Raw genomic sequence first — 16988 nt, forward strand, 5'->3', positions numbered from 1 at the left:
AACGCATCTTCACAACATACAACTATCCCATGACACAAACTACATAGTCCATCAAGAGAACGTCACACAGTGATTGCACTACAAGTGTGTGCCGGGGAATGAGCAGCTTATCACAGATAAGGGCCTGCTATTCCTCCTCTGATTCTAGCTGTCATCTCGCTATTCATTTTCTGTTCCTCCTTTTCAACTAGGGAGGTTGATGCAGAACTCTATCTCCTTGACCACCAGATAAGCCTGTCTAAATCCTTGCCTAAATCAAACTTTATAATTTAGAAGACACATGAAAGTCTAAGTAGAGACCGGGGAGATGGCTCAGTTGTTAAAGTGCCAACTGTGCAAGCATGAGGAGTTCAGTTCAAGCCTTAGCGTCCATGTGAGAAAACAAGAGTCGGGTGTGTTGGCGCATGCCTGTGATCCTAGCTCTGGGGATGCAGAGGCAGGAGGATCCCTGGGTCTTTTCTGGTCACTAGCCTTGCTTGAGTAGGTGAGATCCTGGCTCAGTGAAAGACTCTGGCTCAGAAAAATAAAGTGAAAGGCAATAGCAGAAGATCCTCGATGTTGACATATGGTCTCTGCGTATGCACACAAACATAACTAGAGTTGTGATTTATGCAAATTGGGGCTCGTGCAACATCTCAAAATGTTGAGTAAGAATAAAATAAAGAAATCTGGTGATATTTACAGCAAGTATTTTTGAATTTTAACTAAAATTACTAACGTTATTGGAATTTTATTGCCGATCAACTACTGTATGTAAATAATGAATTCTAAATTCTAACCTTTTTTTTTTTTTCTTCAGGGAGGAAAACTTCCTCTGCATGGAAAATGACACTTTGGAATATCAATTCCACAGCCTGGGCGTACTCTCTGATTACACTAGGGACTGAAATGTTAAGTTCTTTTTTCCGTTTCTACTGTGTGAAACTTTTCTTGGAACTGTACAAGATTTCAGAGTTGGCCTTCTATCAATCCCAGGTGGGATGCAATTTTTATTCCTTAAATGTAGGACAGAATTTTCTTCCTTATAGAGCTATCCTACTGTTTTTACCGAAGAGTGGATTCTGTATATACCTGCAAGAGTTATCAAGAAAAATGTGTGTGCTAGGGTATGCAAACCTGTAATCTCAGTACTTAAGAAACTGAGGCAGGAAGATTGTTGAGAATTCAAGACTGGTCCAGGCTATATAGAGGGATCCTATCTCAAAAAGAGAGGGAGGGAGGGGAAAGAGAAAGGCAAAGGGGATGGGTTGGGAGAGGAGAGGAGAGAGGGAAGGAAGAGATACTGTCTTAGTCATGGTTTCTATTGCTGTGATAAAACACCATGACCAAAAACAAGTTGGGGAAGAAAAGGTTTGGCTTACACTTCCTCCATCACTGAAGGAAGTCAGAGCAGGAACTCAAACAGGGCAGAAACCTGGAACAGGAGCTGATACAGAGGCCATAGAGGAGTGCCTCTAACTGGCTTGCTCCCCATGGCTTCCTCAGCCTGCCTTCTTATAGGACCACTTGCTCAGGGGTATCCTTACCAACAGGGACAGGGCCCTTCCACATCAATCCTAATTAAAAAATGCCCTGCAGTCTTGCCTGCAGCCCAGTCTTATGAGAGCATTCTCCCAATTGAGGTTTCTTCCTCTCAGATGACCCCAACTTGTACCAAGTTAACATAAAATTACCTAACACAGCAAAACTACCTAGTATAGCAAGCTTTACCTTGAAAAGCTTGATGTTATCAACAAATTGTATTTTAACTTATCGTACATGAACTGAATGAATAGATATGTTTTTACATTTTCCCTTGTGCTTTATGATGTTGCTTATTACAGAACTAAATATTCAGTATGTTGATTTTGAATTGATTTATTATTATTGTTATCTTAACTTTTTAAATGTAGATATGCAAAATGATGTCTTGGAGGAGTAGAGAAATGGCTCATTGATTTAGAACACTTTTTGCTCCTCTAGAAAACCTGGGTTCAGTTCTCAGCATCCACATGGTGGCTCACAACCATCTGTGACTCCAATTCCAAGGGATCTGATGCTCTTCTGGCCTCCATGGGTACTAGACAAGCACATGGTACACAAATATACATGTAGACAAAACGTTCATAGACATAAAATAAAATAAATAGATAAAAATTTTTAACAAGAAGAAGGGCCTGAATTTCATGAGGAAATATGGCCCTGTGTGCCACAGTGGAAGACATACTCTGTGTTCACTGCTTTGGTTCCAAAAAGTTGCTCTGTTCAGTTAGCTAGATGAATTGCTTATTTTCTCTGTCCAAAGCATCTAAGTTTGTAATTAGATGGGAGGAATAACAATGCCCATCTCAGAAGGTTATAGTTTTTTTAAAAAAGGATTTGATAAAATAATACATGTCACCACTTGTACTATACCTGAATGCATGGGCTTTTGAGTGGCATACTGCCCCATCCTTGATGCCAATGACTGTTTCCGAAAACAAAGACTTTTCAGCTTTAGATACTTCTCATTAGTAAAAACAAACAAAAAGATTGGGATTTATTCCTTCTTGTTTCCTGCCTCCCCTCTTCTCCCCTCGCTTCCTTTTGCTCTCTGGGTCACCCTGTAGCACAGGCAGGTCTGACTCAATGATCCTCCTTCTTCAGTCTCCCATGTGCTAAAATTATAGGCACCTGCCACCATGCTCAGCCTCGGGAGTCATTCTCCTCTTGAATGAAGTAGTCCTTACTGCTAACAACTGTACAAAATAATCCTATGTGTGTTTTTTTTCTCTTTAGGTAATTTTAATGATCTGGAATGTTCTGAATGACCTAAGTGGGTACTTTCGGATGAACTCTCAGTATGATTGCTGTCTAAGTTACCACTGTTCCCTATTTGGAGCCTTTTTGCATGTAGTGGCCTTCCTGCTCCCTTGGTTCCCTTGGAAGCACTATCAAGATGGTGACTGGCTTAATGGACTTCATTTGGTGGTCTCCCTGTGTGCATTTGACAGCACCTTCGCCTGGGTGCAACAAGCCCAGTGCCGCTTGTTTGCAGAGACTTTCCCCAGGCATGAGAGCAGGCTGAAGCTGATGAAAATTAACCAGGTAGCATCCCTGCTGGGCTCCACCAGCGTCCTCTTCTGCGGCCTCATCTCTCACAACATGGAAATCCTGCCCAATTTTCAGGTCGTTGCTGTCATCACTGCCTTCCTGGCAGTTACCAGCCTTTACTGTGGCATGCTCCAGATGAGACCTCTTGAATGTAAAAGAAACCCAGAGGAAACCTTCCTTGCAGAGAGTGAGCAGGAACTGCCGTGGACCTCCACCATCTCATCGATGAGACAAATCTTGTCTCAGAGGAACTTCCACCTTTTCCTCATCATGAATTTCTTTCAAGTCTTTCACTTGACCTTCTTCAGTAACTTCATGATGATCTTTGCAGATAACCTCATTCCCGCCGAGGTTTTCTCTTCTTCTGCAAGGAGCATCATGTACGGGGCTGGCTTCATCTGCCCTCAGGTATGTGAAGATTCTCCATGTGTCTACCTAGCGGGACTAAAGATTAACACTCAGTTGTTTGAGGAGAGAAAAAAATTGACTAAATAAGTAGTGTTACTAATTGACACATATTTACTAACAAACTCTGAATAAGAGCAAGCGCTCAGATGCTGTACAGGATCCTATAGAAATGATGGGAAAAGGAAATAAAAAACAAGCAAGGGCCAAGCATGGTGAGGCCCAAGCAGCATGATAAAAAAACCCCACTATTTTTAAAATTATGTTTATCTGTCTATTGTGTGGATATATGTGTTTGTTTTGAGACAGGGTCTCATTGTATAGTCCTGGCTGGCCTGGAACTTTCTAAGTACACCTAGCTAGCTTTGAACTTTGAGAGTCACCAAGCCTAGACAATTGTGTGCATGTGTATATTTGTGTGTCAGGGTGGTCTGTGGAGGTCAGAAGACAGTTTAGAGGCGTGGTTTCTCTCTTTACAGCTTGTGGGTGCCAGGGATTGGACTCAGGTGGCTAAGCTTTGTGTCAAGTCATGTCTATGGCCCGGCATTTCAAATGTTTGGCTTTGAATCTAAGCATCAGCAAAGCTGTGGAAGAAGTGAATGGCTTCCAGTGAGTGTGTGTTTTTGCTTTGTTCAGGCATTTAAAATTTTGTCTTCATGGAATAAATCTTAGAAGGGGCAGAAAAATGATATGGAAAATCAAGACATGGGAAATTCTGCTGGCTGAGAGTCAACGACCCTATGAACAAGATTATGAGTCACATCTGGAGTCAAGAGTTTAGGCCTAGATTTCCTTATGACCCATGTAGCTTGAGGATCCCTTTAACCTTTGACCTATGTTTCTTTTCTACCATCCTCTCAATAACTACCCTATAATCTCATTTAGTAAACACACTAAAACAGTCTGTACTTCTTTCCTTTCTTTCTTTCTTTCTTTCTTTCTTTCTTTCTTTCTTTCTTTCTTTCTTTCTTTCTTTCTTTCTTTCTTTCTTAAGACATTATCACTCTGTAGCCTGGGCTGGCCTAAATAAAACTCATGACAGTCCTACTTTAGCCTTGGTAAAGTCTTAGGATTACAGATATGAGCTGACACACCCAGCATGCTTAACCTTTAACCTCATTATCAATATAACTGCAGAAACCATCAAAACCATCTATAGGTAGCTATTATTAGGACTCTTCTCTGTAGCTGGGCATGATGGCTTATGCCTGGAATCCTAGTACTTAGGGAGGCTAAAGTAGGGGGACTGTTGCATGTTTGAGGCTAGCCTTGGCTACAAAGAAAGACCAAAACCCAAAACAAAGTAAAGCAAAACAAAGTACACAACAACAACAACAACAACAACAAGACACTTAAGTGTGACTCTTTTGAGAGGCCCACAGCTGTACTATCCTTTTTTTCACACCTTCCCCATCACTTCTTCGTAAACGCTGACTCTGATTAAAACAAACAAAACAGAAAAACCCCGAAGGGTCAATTTGACCAAGAATTCATGGAGCAGGGTTTCAGAATACTTGTCTAAAAGCCTGAGTTCTGGAGACTCAGAGCAGTATTAAAATTCCACGGCCATGACCCTTATGGATGATGGTGTGTTCCTTCTTAACAATTTGGAGCGCTGACATATTGCTACCTTAAGCTAATGGTGTCTTCTAAATCTATGACTTAACCTAGCCTATGATACAGATTTCTTCTTATTTTGCAATTAAATAATAGGTAAAACCTGGTATTTAGACTCTTCCAGGATTAAGGAATAAGCTATTCTGCATAGCTTATTCTGCATATGTTTCTTAGTACCATGACAGAATGTCTGACATAAACAATGTCAAGGTTTCTTCTCTTTTATAGTTTCAGAGGGTCCAGGCTGTGTTTGCCTGGCCACATGTACTTGGGCCAAGTAAATCACTGCCCGGTAGTGGAAACAGTGGTGGAGGTGGCTGATTTGAACCTCACTGGATGGGATGCAGATGGAGGGGATGGCTGTGCTCTGTTGGCTTTCCTCTTTCCCCGTTTTGTTCTAGTCAGCTGTTCAGCCCATGGTCTCATTGCTGACCACAGTTAGGATGAGTCTTCTCTCAGGCCCCAAGGTACACCCAGAGGTGTGTGACAGCAATATCACTACAATTCTCCAGACTCCCAAGAACTGGGATTATAGGCACGAACTACTGGCCCAGCCAGGATTTTTGTTTTTTTGTCAACAGTGCAGCAGATATATTTTAAAGAAAAGAGATTTTAGGACTGAGGATACAGCTCTGAGATAGTGTGCCTGCCTCTCATGTGGAAGGCTGTGGGCCCATCCCCAGCCCTGAAAAGAGAAGAAGGAAAGGTTTATTTTGCTCAAGATTCAAGGTTGAAGAAGAGCTGTATTTTGTAATGCTCTTGCTAGTAGAATCTTACGATCATGCAGATCATTGCAAGGCAAGAGATAGCAGGCCTGGGTATACGCATAAGAGGTAATTCCAGCACAGGCTCCAAAGCTACAGAGAAACCCTGTCTTGAAAAATCAAAAAAAAAAAAAAAAAAAAAAAAAAGAAAAGAAAAGAAAGAAAGAAAGAAAGAAAGAAAGAAAGAAAGGAAAGAAAGAAAGGCAGGCTGCCCTGTATGGGGATCTTGTGCTTCACATTCTGAGATAGTGGAGGATTTCCAGACTTCACCCACATGTGCTATTATCTGCCTTCTTTCCTACAGGAATCTTTAAGAATGGCTAACATTCTGTCATGCTTGGGCTTGCATTTCCCTGATGACTATGAAAGAAATGATGTGTTTTTGGAAAAATTTTTAGCTATCTTTATTTGCCCAGTTTTTAAGTAAGTTGTTATCTAATTTTTGTTCATTATATATTTTAAAACCACACTTTGTCCATCTTCTATTTTATTTTGTGTGTGTATTCATGTTTGTGTATGTGTACAAGAGTGTGTGAAGACCAGAGAACAACCTTGAGCGTCTCTTCTCAAGTACATACCCTTTATTTTGAAACAGGGTTTCTTACCGGCCTGGAACTTGCCAAGTAGACTGGCTGGTCAACAATCCCCATTGGCCTGCGTCTTCTCCAGTACTAAGTTTTGTTTTTTTATTGAGTTGGAGTCTTGCTACATTGCTTAGACTGACTTAAAGCTCAAGATTGTCTTGCTCTGCATCCCAAGTGGGGGATTAACACTGTACCCCACACCCAGCTCTTCTATTTTTATTACTGAGTTATACTGGCAATTTTTAAAAATTTTAGGTATAATCTGTTATCAGATAGATTGTTTATATTTTCCCAGTTTCTTGATGGCACAGAAAGGGTGAGTCAAAATTGTTCCAGTTACTCTGGTCCCTTGAACATCTATATGAATTGTAGGGTTGGTCTGCCCATTTCTATACAGACATTAGTTGGGATGAAACACAGTCCCCCTGTCTCAGTCTCTGCAGTGTTATTTGTAATTTTGGATAGATAATATGATGTCTTTTGGCTTCTTCAGGAATCCTGTTACTTTGCCTTCCTCCCTCTTCTGTATTCATCTCCTTTCCCTTCCTTAATTGAAGCCTCTCCTTTCCCCATTTCCCCCCTTAAGTTCCCCTTTTGTACCCTGTTACTCCTTTTCTGTTGCTCATACCCCAGTTCATGGCCCCTTCTGCTTTCCTGGTTTCTTTAGTTACTCTAGGTTACATATGCACATCTGAAGACTTGGAGCTAGGAACCTCAGATAAGACAGAACATGTCATGTTTGTCTTTCTGGGACTGGGTTACCTCACTCAATATGACTTATTCTAATCCCATCCATTTATCTGCAAATTTTATGATTTCCTTTTTCTTTACTGCTGAATAATATTCCATAGTATATATGTACCTCCTTAGTTGGAGGACATTGAGGTTGTTTCCATTTCTTACCTATTGTGAATACAATGGCAATGGACATGGCTGAGCAAACTGTGGGATAGGAAGTCCAATCCTTTGGGCATATGCTGGACGGATTTTTTTTTAAACTTTATTTAACTTTATTTCATGTGCATTGGTATAGCGATGTCAGATTCTCTGGAACTGGAGTTATAGACACCTGAGAGCTGCCATGTGGTTTCTGGGAATTGAACTCGGGTCCTCTGGAAGAGTAGTCAGTGCTCCTAACCACTGAGCCATCTCGTCAGCCCAGATGGATTTTTTTTAAAGAATTATTTTTGCATGTATGAATTTTTGCCTGCATGCATATATGTATATCACATGCATGTCTAATGCTTGTGGAGGCTAGAAGATGGTATCAGATCACTTGTAACTGGAGTTACAGATGATTATGAGCCAACATGTAAGTGCTAGGACTCAAACTCGGGTCCTCTGCAAGAGTAGCAAGGGCTCCTGCCCTCTGAGACAGCTCTCCAGTCCCCCAGCTAGATTTTTAAAGATTTAACACTGTTTTGTAGTCTCCTCTTCCATTTAAATATATTTATTTGTGTGTGTGTGTGTGTGTGTGTGTGTGTGTATGTGTGTGTTTAATGACACGGTTTCCAGCCCAGGTTTTTCAACTCCCAAGTTTTAGTTAAATTTCTTACTCAGTATTTACACAGATGTTTATTTAGTGAGGACCTAAAGGGCTTCAATTAGTAAAGTACATGAGCTTTGCTAAACACGATGAAGTGATTTTATATTGGTAATTCCCATTATACTTTTGCTTCCTCTTAGTTTTTATCTATATCCTGGATAGAGAGCACTAGGCAGTTGAAATCTGACAGGGACAGAGATTGCCTTGCTTCAGGGCGAGGCGTAACCTTTTCCCTACATACACTTTACAAAACTCTTTAGAAGGGGTAGTGACACACACCCTTAATCCCGGCATTTGGGAGGCAGAGGCAGATGAATCTCTGTGAATTTAAGGCCAACGTGGTTTACATAGTGAGTTTCATAGTGAGGACAGCCAGGACTACACAGAGAAACCCTATCTTGAAAACAAAAAGAAAGCCAACCAACAAACAAAGAAACCTCTTTAAATTAAAAGGTATTTATTTACAGTGTACATTTGTATGCACTACAGAATATTGTGGAGATCTGCTGTCTGAAAATTGTTGTTTTACTTTTGCTTACTATATTCATAATAAATACACTCATTTGAATCCTGCTCCCCATAGGAAAGTTAACTACCTAAATTGTAGTGGCAATTTCCTGGTGCATACACATATCAAAATGTATAGTTTAGATATTTGGTGTGGACATAAGCTTTTTTTTTTTTAAATACCTGTGGGTAGAATAGCTGGCCCTGAGTGCTAGGATTTTAAGTATGTACCATTATGACCTTAACCTTTTTATTGTCTCTAGTGACTGCTATGCTCCAGGAACTTAGGGTTGGACCAGATGTGCATGGGTCTGCAAAGCTTTGCTTTCTCCTCATCTTTCTCCCCCCCTTTCCATTTTAACATTTTAAGCATATGTTTATTTTACAAAGATACTCAAAAGATTTTCCAAAGTGGTTGTACCGTCTTACATTTGTGTGTGTGTGTGTGTGTGTGTGTGTGTTTGTCTAAGTGTGCATGGAGTCTAGAGTCTGACTTCAGGTATTTCCCTCTGTTGCTCTCCCCTTTATAATTTGAGGTGAGGTTTCTTACCGAGCTAGAGTTCGCCATTTTGGCTGGACTGAGTGGCCAGTGAGCCTCCAAGCTCTGTCTCTTTTTGCCTATGTCCAGTGCTGGGGTTTCTGATACTCACTTCCATGTTGGGCTTTTATGTGGGTGCTGCAGATCTAAATTCAGGTCCTCATGCTTGTGTAACCAGGCACTTTACTCAGTCATCCACCTTTTATATTATGTCAGTAGTGTGCAAATGTTCTGGTTGCTTGGTATTCTCACTGACTCTTGATATAATGAATCTTTTTCACTTTAACTATGCTAGAAGACATTCCATGACATATTATATTTTTTATTTTCTGTGTGATTAATAATGATGTTGAGCATCTTCTCAAGTGCTTACTTTTCAAATTTTTGTTTGTTTTTCATTTGTTTTTGAGTCTCACACATAGCCCTGGTCAGCCCTTAACTTTCTATGTAGTCCAGACTGCTCTCAGGCTTGTGGCAATCCTCCTGCCTCAGCCTACAGAGTTCTGGGATTACAAGTGTGAGCTACCATACCTTGACAACTATTTTGTCAAAATTTTAATTGGTGCATTATTTAATTTTCATATTATTGAGTTGCATAAATTCTTTGTATGTTCTGGATATATGTCCTTCATCAAATATATGTTCAACAAATGACTCTTTCTGTCTCTCATAGTACTGTGGATTGAACCTGGGCCTTGCATAGTGGTAGAGCACTGTCATTTTTTAAAAAAACATTTATTTATTTATTTATTTATTTATTTATTTATTTATTATGTATACAATATTCTGTCTGTGTGTATGCCTGCAGGCCAGAAGAGGGCACCAGACCCCGTTACAGATGGTTGTGAGCCACTGTGTGGTTGCTGGGAATTGAACTCAGGACCTTTGAAAGAGCAGGCAATACTCTTAACCTCTGAGCCATCTCTCCAGCCCCGAACACTGTCATTTTTAATATCGTATTTTATACAATTGTCATTTACCTAGAAATGAAGAATACATTAAAGCAGCTTTGTATTTCATATGTTCTTGTGAGGGCTTAAGGAAGAGGGCCATTGAAATCTTTCGAACACATTTCTTTTAACATCTAACAGCTAGGATAAGACTAAGAGAACTATCTACTAGCTCATGATAATTGTCATTGTTTGGCTAAATGACTTTAACCCCTTTAAATCATTGGGCACAGTCATGAGGTGACACTGTTTGCCTTTTCTGAGGCTGACTGCTCAGTGACATTCATTTCAAAAGATTGAATAAATGAAGGAGAAAAGAAGGAACAATCCAGGTTTGGTGACTCATGAGGCTGAAGCAGGAGGATTAGCATGAATTCCAGGCCAGTCTGGGTTATAGATTAAGAATTATACTAAAAAAAAACGCAGGCCGGGCGGTGGTGGCGCATGCCTTTAATCCCAGCACTCGGGAGGCAGAGGCAGGCGGATCTCTGTGAGTTCGAGGCCAGCCTGGTCTACAAGAGCTAGCTGCAGGACAGGCTCTAGAAACTACAGGGAAACCCTGTCTCGAAAAACCAAAAAAAAAAAAAAAAAAAAAAAAACCCAGCATGCAAGTGGTCTTCCTCCCATCCAAGTCCTAACCAGGCCCAACCCAGCTTAGCTTCTGAAATCATGTGTGTGTGGGGTGGTGCAGCTAAGGATGCCAAGTGGTCTTTCTCTCCAGTAGCTGTTCCCTCTTTCCTAGGAGAAGCAGATTAGTTTGGAATCCTTCCAAGGGAGCATGTTTGGCTCCCCTATTTTTTAAACTGTGTGATCCTCAGCAAGTTACTCAGTTTCTCTGTATCTCCTTATCATCATTTACAAAATGAAAATAAAAATGGAACCGGTCTAATGCAGTCACTACGCAGACTGACTAAAGGAAGACACACCGATGACTCCAAGCATAAAGATAACTAGCATGAAGGGAGCCCTCAGGAGATGCTGGCTCTTGATAGCACACAAGAGCAGCTCAGACAAGACACCAAGACCAGAACACTGCCGTCCCTGCTCTGGTTTGCTTTTGGTTTCTGTGGGTGACTTTGCCAACACGTAGGTGGGACAAGCTGTGTGAAGTTTCCTACTCAGGTGGACATGTGAAAGAGAAGCCAAATTCTGTCTTGTGGAAGGCTTTACTTTTAGACATAGTCTTTCTCTTCTCTGTTACTATGAGCTTTTGTAATAATATCGTTGGCCCATGTCTCTCTACATATTGGACACAAGAATAATAGCTAGAAATTATTGAATGCCTTATACATTGACTATAAAACCTAAATGAGGGAAAGGGGAATGATAGGGATATTGCTCTGTGGTAGACTGCAATAAAACAGACTAAAAAGTTGGGAGGGGAGAGGAGTTAGACATTAGAAAATGTCTCTTGGGTGAAGTAACTTGTCTTTGAACACACAGGATATTAAAAGTGGCAAAGCTGGGATTCAGATGTAAGGCTCTGATTTCCAAATACTACATTTGCACTCTGTCATATTTCTTGCCTTACTGACGTCTTGCATATTTCTGTATTAGAGACTGATACAAAGCAGCTTCATTTCAGTAACTGGACATGAGTGACTATAATTGCACAGAGGAGCGTCCTGGAGCTCGCTGGGTGCTTTATGTACATCCCCTCTGAGAAATGCCTTGGACCTTGTCAACCACGGGGCCACTGTCTTCAGTCTCTAGAAAATGAGCTCTTGTTCCTTGAAAGCAGAGGACTAAGCCAAAGAGTGGGCTGGAGGGGAAACCTTCTGTTTATTAAAGGACATTTGTATTCGACTTACATTGTTCGAAATCCTCTTCTACTGCAATGTACGTACGTTTGGTTAGTGGAAACTTCTCTGGGCTAAACAAATGCACTTTTCATGTAGAAAACAAAGAGTGTCTTCTGATCTTTGTGAATGCACAAGCGTGTACATGTAGCAGACTTCTCAGTCTAGAACAACGAACAGCTTCAGAACCGGGAGAGGAAAAACCCCCAAGTTCCTAGTGTGAATCTGTTGGAATGATTCAAATACATAACACTTAACCAGAAGAAACGGGAGGATGCCTGGATATTGTGTCCTCGACTTCTGATTTCAGGATAAGGGGCATTTCAGATTTACCTCACAGTGTGGACGATGAGATGCTTAGTAAGGACCTATCTTGAGTCAGTGCTGGGCTCTAACTAACTCCAACTGTCCCCTTTGCATTTGTTTTAGGTTTGGTTGACCCTTTCACTTTCTGGGAAGTTGTATGTTTTATGGAAACAGTTGCAGTTTCTTTAATATTCACACAGCATTAATGCCTACGGTTGTTTTCCTCTTCTTTTCCCCTTTCTGGCAGTGCTGGGGGTGGAACTCAGAGCTTCGTGTGTGTGCTTCTGGGCACCCAGATACGTCCCTAGCCTTTCATTTTTTTATGTATTTGGATTAACTGCTGATTGTAGTGACTCATCTATAATCCCAGCATTTGGGATGCTGAGGCAAGAGGATTACTGAGAGTTCAAGGCTAGCCTGGGTTACACTGTAAACTCCAGGCCAGAGGGGACCACATGGAGAGACTCCATCTCAAAATCAAACTAAACCCATAAACACCTCCCCGGTCAAGACAGTCTAAGCTGTGATGTAACAGATGCTGTAATTCAGAACAACTTACTTTCATAAGGAGAGGCAGGTTTTGTCATCACAGGTAAGCAGAATTAATGGGTGGGGTGGGTTCCTTCTTAATGTGGTGTCAATCTCTTTCCCTTGCAGTTCCTGGTACTCCTAGGTCAGTCCTGGCTGAAGAAATATGGTTACTATAAGATTATCTTAATTTCTTTCTACCTAGAAGGAGCAGCTGCCATTGCCATGTTACTTTTGGGACAGGAATACTATTACTGCTTGGCTGTTTACCTCACTGTTATCATGTAAGTAAATGCCAGCACCATTTCAACATTATACTACGCTTTCCAGAACCTTCTAAACATCGAGATATCTTTAATCTGAGTAGCTGGAGTTATAAACATGAGCCACCACACCAGGCTTAACATATTTAATCTGAATGAAGTTTAATTCCCATTTGTAGGCTAGGGCACTGTACCTGCCAGTGAAATTGTTTGAATATTAACAGCTTGTGTTTTGAAAACATTTTATATAGTAGATTTGTAGCAAAGATAAACTGTGTTTAATCGCTAGGTGGCTCACCTCTGTAATCTGGCATGCTGGAGGCTGAGGCAGGAGGATTGCCATGAATTCTAGATGAGCCTGGGCTATGAGTAAGACGCTGTCTCAAAAAGAAAATAAAACCAAAAGAAAATAAAACCAGCTAACCAACAAACAAAACACAACAACAACAAACAAACAAGCAAACAAACAACCCCCCCCCAAACAAAAAGCCCCAACAAGGGACTATGAGATGGCTCAGTTGGTAAACTGCCCTACTCAGAGGTGTGAGAGTCAGCCAGACTCAATAGCATGTGTCTGTAACCCCAGAGCTTGGGAGTGGGGCATGGGGAATGGGCCATGGAGTAGGGACAACAAGCTCATTGATCCCTGGTCAGTCAACCTAGGTTCAACAAGAGATTTTGTCTCAAAAATAAGATGGAGGGCCGGGTGGTGGTGGCACATGCCTTTAATCCCAGCACTCGGGAGGCAGAGGCAGGCGGATCTCTGAGTTCGAGGCCAGCCTGGTCTACAAGAGCTAGTTCCAGGACAGGCTCTAGAAACTACAGGGAAACCCTGTCTCGAAAACCAAAAAATAAATAATAAAAAAAAAATAAGATGGAGGGCTGGAGAGATGGCTCAGCAGTAAGAGAGCTTACTGCTCTTGCAGAGGACCCAGGTTCAGTTCCTTTTAGTTTCTGTCACCCACATGGTGACTCACAACAGTCTGTAACTCCAGTCCCAGGGGATTTGATGTCCTTTTCTGACTTCTGTGGGCTCCTATACACACACACACACACGGCACACATACAAATATACAGGCATACACACATACACACTAACTAACCAAATAATTTTTTAAAGAAAGATGGAGAGCCGGGTGGTGGTGGCGCACACTTTAGCACACTTTAATCTCAGCACTCAGGAGGCAGAGACAGGAGAGTCTCTGTGAGTTCAAGGCCACTCTGTCTACGCAGCAGTTCCAGAACAGGCTTCAAAGCTACACAGAGAAACCCTGTCCTGAAAAAACAAAAAACAAAGGAAAAAAAAAGATGAAGAGTGGCCAGCCTGGTCTACAGAGAGAATTCCAGGACAGCCAGAGAAACACAGAGAAACCCTGTCTGGAAACAAACAAACCAAAAATGGAGAGTGTTTGAGGAAGACACTTTCGTGCATACAACATGCTTATTCACACATACCTACATGAATACATACTACACACGTATGTGTAAAAAGAAAAAGTAAAACAAGACGAAAAAACTCCAGGCATCCAAAACCAAAACAAAACAAGAGTTGGGCGGTGGTGGCGCACGCTTTTAATCCCAGCACTCAGGAGGCAGAGGCAGGCAGATCTCTGTGAGTTCGAGGCCAGCCTGGTCTACAAGAATGAGTTCCAGGACAGCTAGGGCAGTTACACAGAGAAACCTTGCCTCACAAACAACAACAACAACCAAACAAACAAATACAAAATCTAGGTGTGTGCACACTTGTAATTCCAGTACTTCAGAGGTGGAGGCAGGATGATCAGAAGTTCAAGCTCTTCCTTGTATACATAGTAAGTTCAAGGCCAGCCTTAGATGTGTGAGACCATCTTAGAAGCAAGCAAACCAAGGGATGTTTCATGTATTGCTGGAGTTGAGTGTGATATCCCAGTACATCTGCATGTGTATTTTCCATGTCTAGCTTCTTTTTAGCTACTCCTCACTATTCTACATTAAGGCTTACTCAAAGAAACTAACTAATTAACTCACTCACTAACTAACCAACCAACTAACCCTTCTATGCGAGAGAGAAGAAGTAGTACTTGTCTTTCTGAGTCTGCCTTTTTCCCTGAACCAAGTGCTCTGCAGTTCTATCCACTTTGCTATTAGGTCAGGATTTCATTCTTCTTTATGATTAAATAATCTTCTATTATATACATATCATATTTCCCTTCTTTGTTCATCCATTAATTCAGGCCTTGGAGGAGCCTTCAGACCTCCTCCTCCCCAGTGGCTTCTCTAATATGCATGCCCACCTGCAGTATGTGGGAGCCTTCTCTATATTACCCACACTTGACTTTTGGGTTTTGTGTTTTTGACAATAGCCATTCCCTGTTTTAAAGATAGGGTATCACTGTGTAGACCTGGCTGCTCTGGAACTCAGAGATCTGCCTGCTTCTACCTTCTGAGTGCTGGGATTAAAGCAATGAGACACTATGCCCAGCTGATAATAACTATTTTAACTGGAGTGAAATAATATCTGATATTTCCCAATGACCAATTTAGCATATACTTATGCCATTTGTATATATTTTTAAAAATTTTATTTTATGTGTGTGGGTGGTTTGCCTGCATGCATATCTGTACACCACATGTGTACTTGTGGCAGTGGAGGCCAGAAAAAGGCAAAAGATCCCCTGGAACTATAGTTAAGATGATTGTGAGTCAAGCTGGGCAGTGGTAACACACGCCTTTAATCCCAGCACTCAGGAGGCAGAGGCAGACAGATCTCTGTGTGTTCGAGGCCAGCCTGGTTAACAGACGAGTTCCAGGATAGGCTCCAAAGCTACAGAGAAACTGTTTCAAAAAACAAATAAATAAAAACATACATAAATTCATTTACTGAGCAACTTAAAAAGCTTCCTATTTCTCTTAGACTTATCCAATCTCTTAAAGTGTTTTGCCTATGCCTTCTTCTATTTTGGTTTTTGTTTGTTTGAAACAGGGTCTTACATAACCCAGGCTGGCCTTGAACTCACTGTGTAACTAAAGTGGATTTGCACAGTCGATCCCACTGCTTCAACCTCCCATGTGCTAGGACTGCATGCATGTACTATTGTGCCCAGCTTTGATTAATGTTTTAAAATTATTTTATGTATATGAATGTTTCACTTCTCTCTATGTGTGTACCTGGTGCTCACAGAGGCCAGAAGAGTGTGTAACCCTGGAACTGATAGTTCTGAGCCACTGTGTGGGTACTGGGAATCGAACCTGGGTCTTCTTAAAGGACAGCCAATTGTCTTAACTGCTGAGTCATCTCTCCAGACTCTGTTTTGTTTTGTTTTAATAGTAAAATCTGTGTAAATGTAGAATGTTCATATGTATACGGTATTTTAACTTTTTTCTAGGGTGATTGTACAAGCCTCTTTTTGCTTATTTAACTTGCCACTGGCTGACATGGTTGATGCAGATTTACTGAAGTTTAACAGGCAGTGAGTATATTTATATTTATTCTTTTTTCCCTTCCTTCCTTCCTTCCTTCCTTCCTTCCTTCCTTCCTTCCTTCCTTCCTTCCTTTCTTTTTTTTTTCTGATATTTTGAGACAGGATTGCTCCATGTAACAGTCCTGGCTGTTCTGGAACTGCTTGGTAGACCAGACTGGCCTCAAATTCACTGAGATCCACCTGCCTCTGTCTCCCGAGTGCTGGGATTAAAGGTGTGCGCCACCACCCCGTGGCATTTATTCAGATCTTAAGTACAAAATGTCACACAGACAGGACTTACCAGAGTCCCTGTAGCTCAGTTATGTTGACACCATGAATACATACCAGAGTGTAGTTTCTTTCTTTCTTTCTTCCTTCCTTCCTTCCTTCCTTCCTTCCTTCCTTCCTTCCTTTCTTCCTTCCTTTCTTTCTTTCTTTCGCTCGTTGAGGACCCACCACCCAACTCCCAAATAAATACGTGAAGACTTATTCTTACTTATAAATGCCCAGTCTTAGCTTGGCTTGTTTCTAGCCAACTTTTCTAACTTAAATTATCCCATTTCTCTTTAACAACCTTTTGCCTCTGAGCTTTCTACCTTTCTTTATTCTATATATCTTTCTTTCCTCATTACTCCATGGCTAGGTGTATGGCTGGGTGACTGGTCTATA

At 41.3% G+C, this 16988-nt stretch overlaps 1 protein-coding gene across 1 annotated transcript in view; it reads left to right on the top strand.

Annotated features, from left to right (window-relative positions):
* The window catches only part of LOC119825706 (transmembrane protein 180-like), a 38305-nt gene that overhangs the window by 5989 nt on the left and 15328 nt on the right, over positions 1-16988 (top strand). The window contains exons 2-5 of the mRNA XM_038346798.1: positions 800-975; positions 2758-3480; positions 12746-12900; positions 16245-16328. Coding sequence (XP_038202726.1) covers positions 826-975; positions 2758-3480; positions 12746-12900; positions 16245-16328 — 1112 coding nt within the window. The 5' untranslated portion in view covers positions 800-825. The remainder of the gene's footprint in view (positions 1-799; positions 976-2757; positions 3481-12745; positions 12901-16244; positions 16329-16988) is intronic.

The sequence above is a fragment of the Arvicola amphibius genome, chromosome 1, assembly GCF_903992535.2.
Source record: "Arvicola amphibius chromosome 1, mArvAmp1.2, whole genome shotgun sequence".
NCBI classification, from domain to species: Eukaryota; Metazoa; Chordata; class Mammalia; order Rodentia; family Cricetidae; genus Arvicola; species Arvicola amphibius.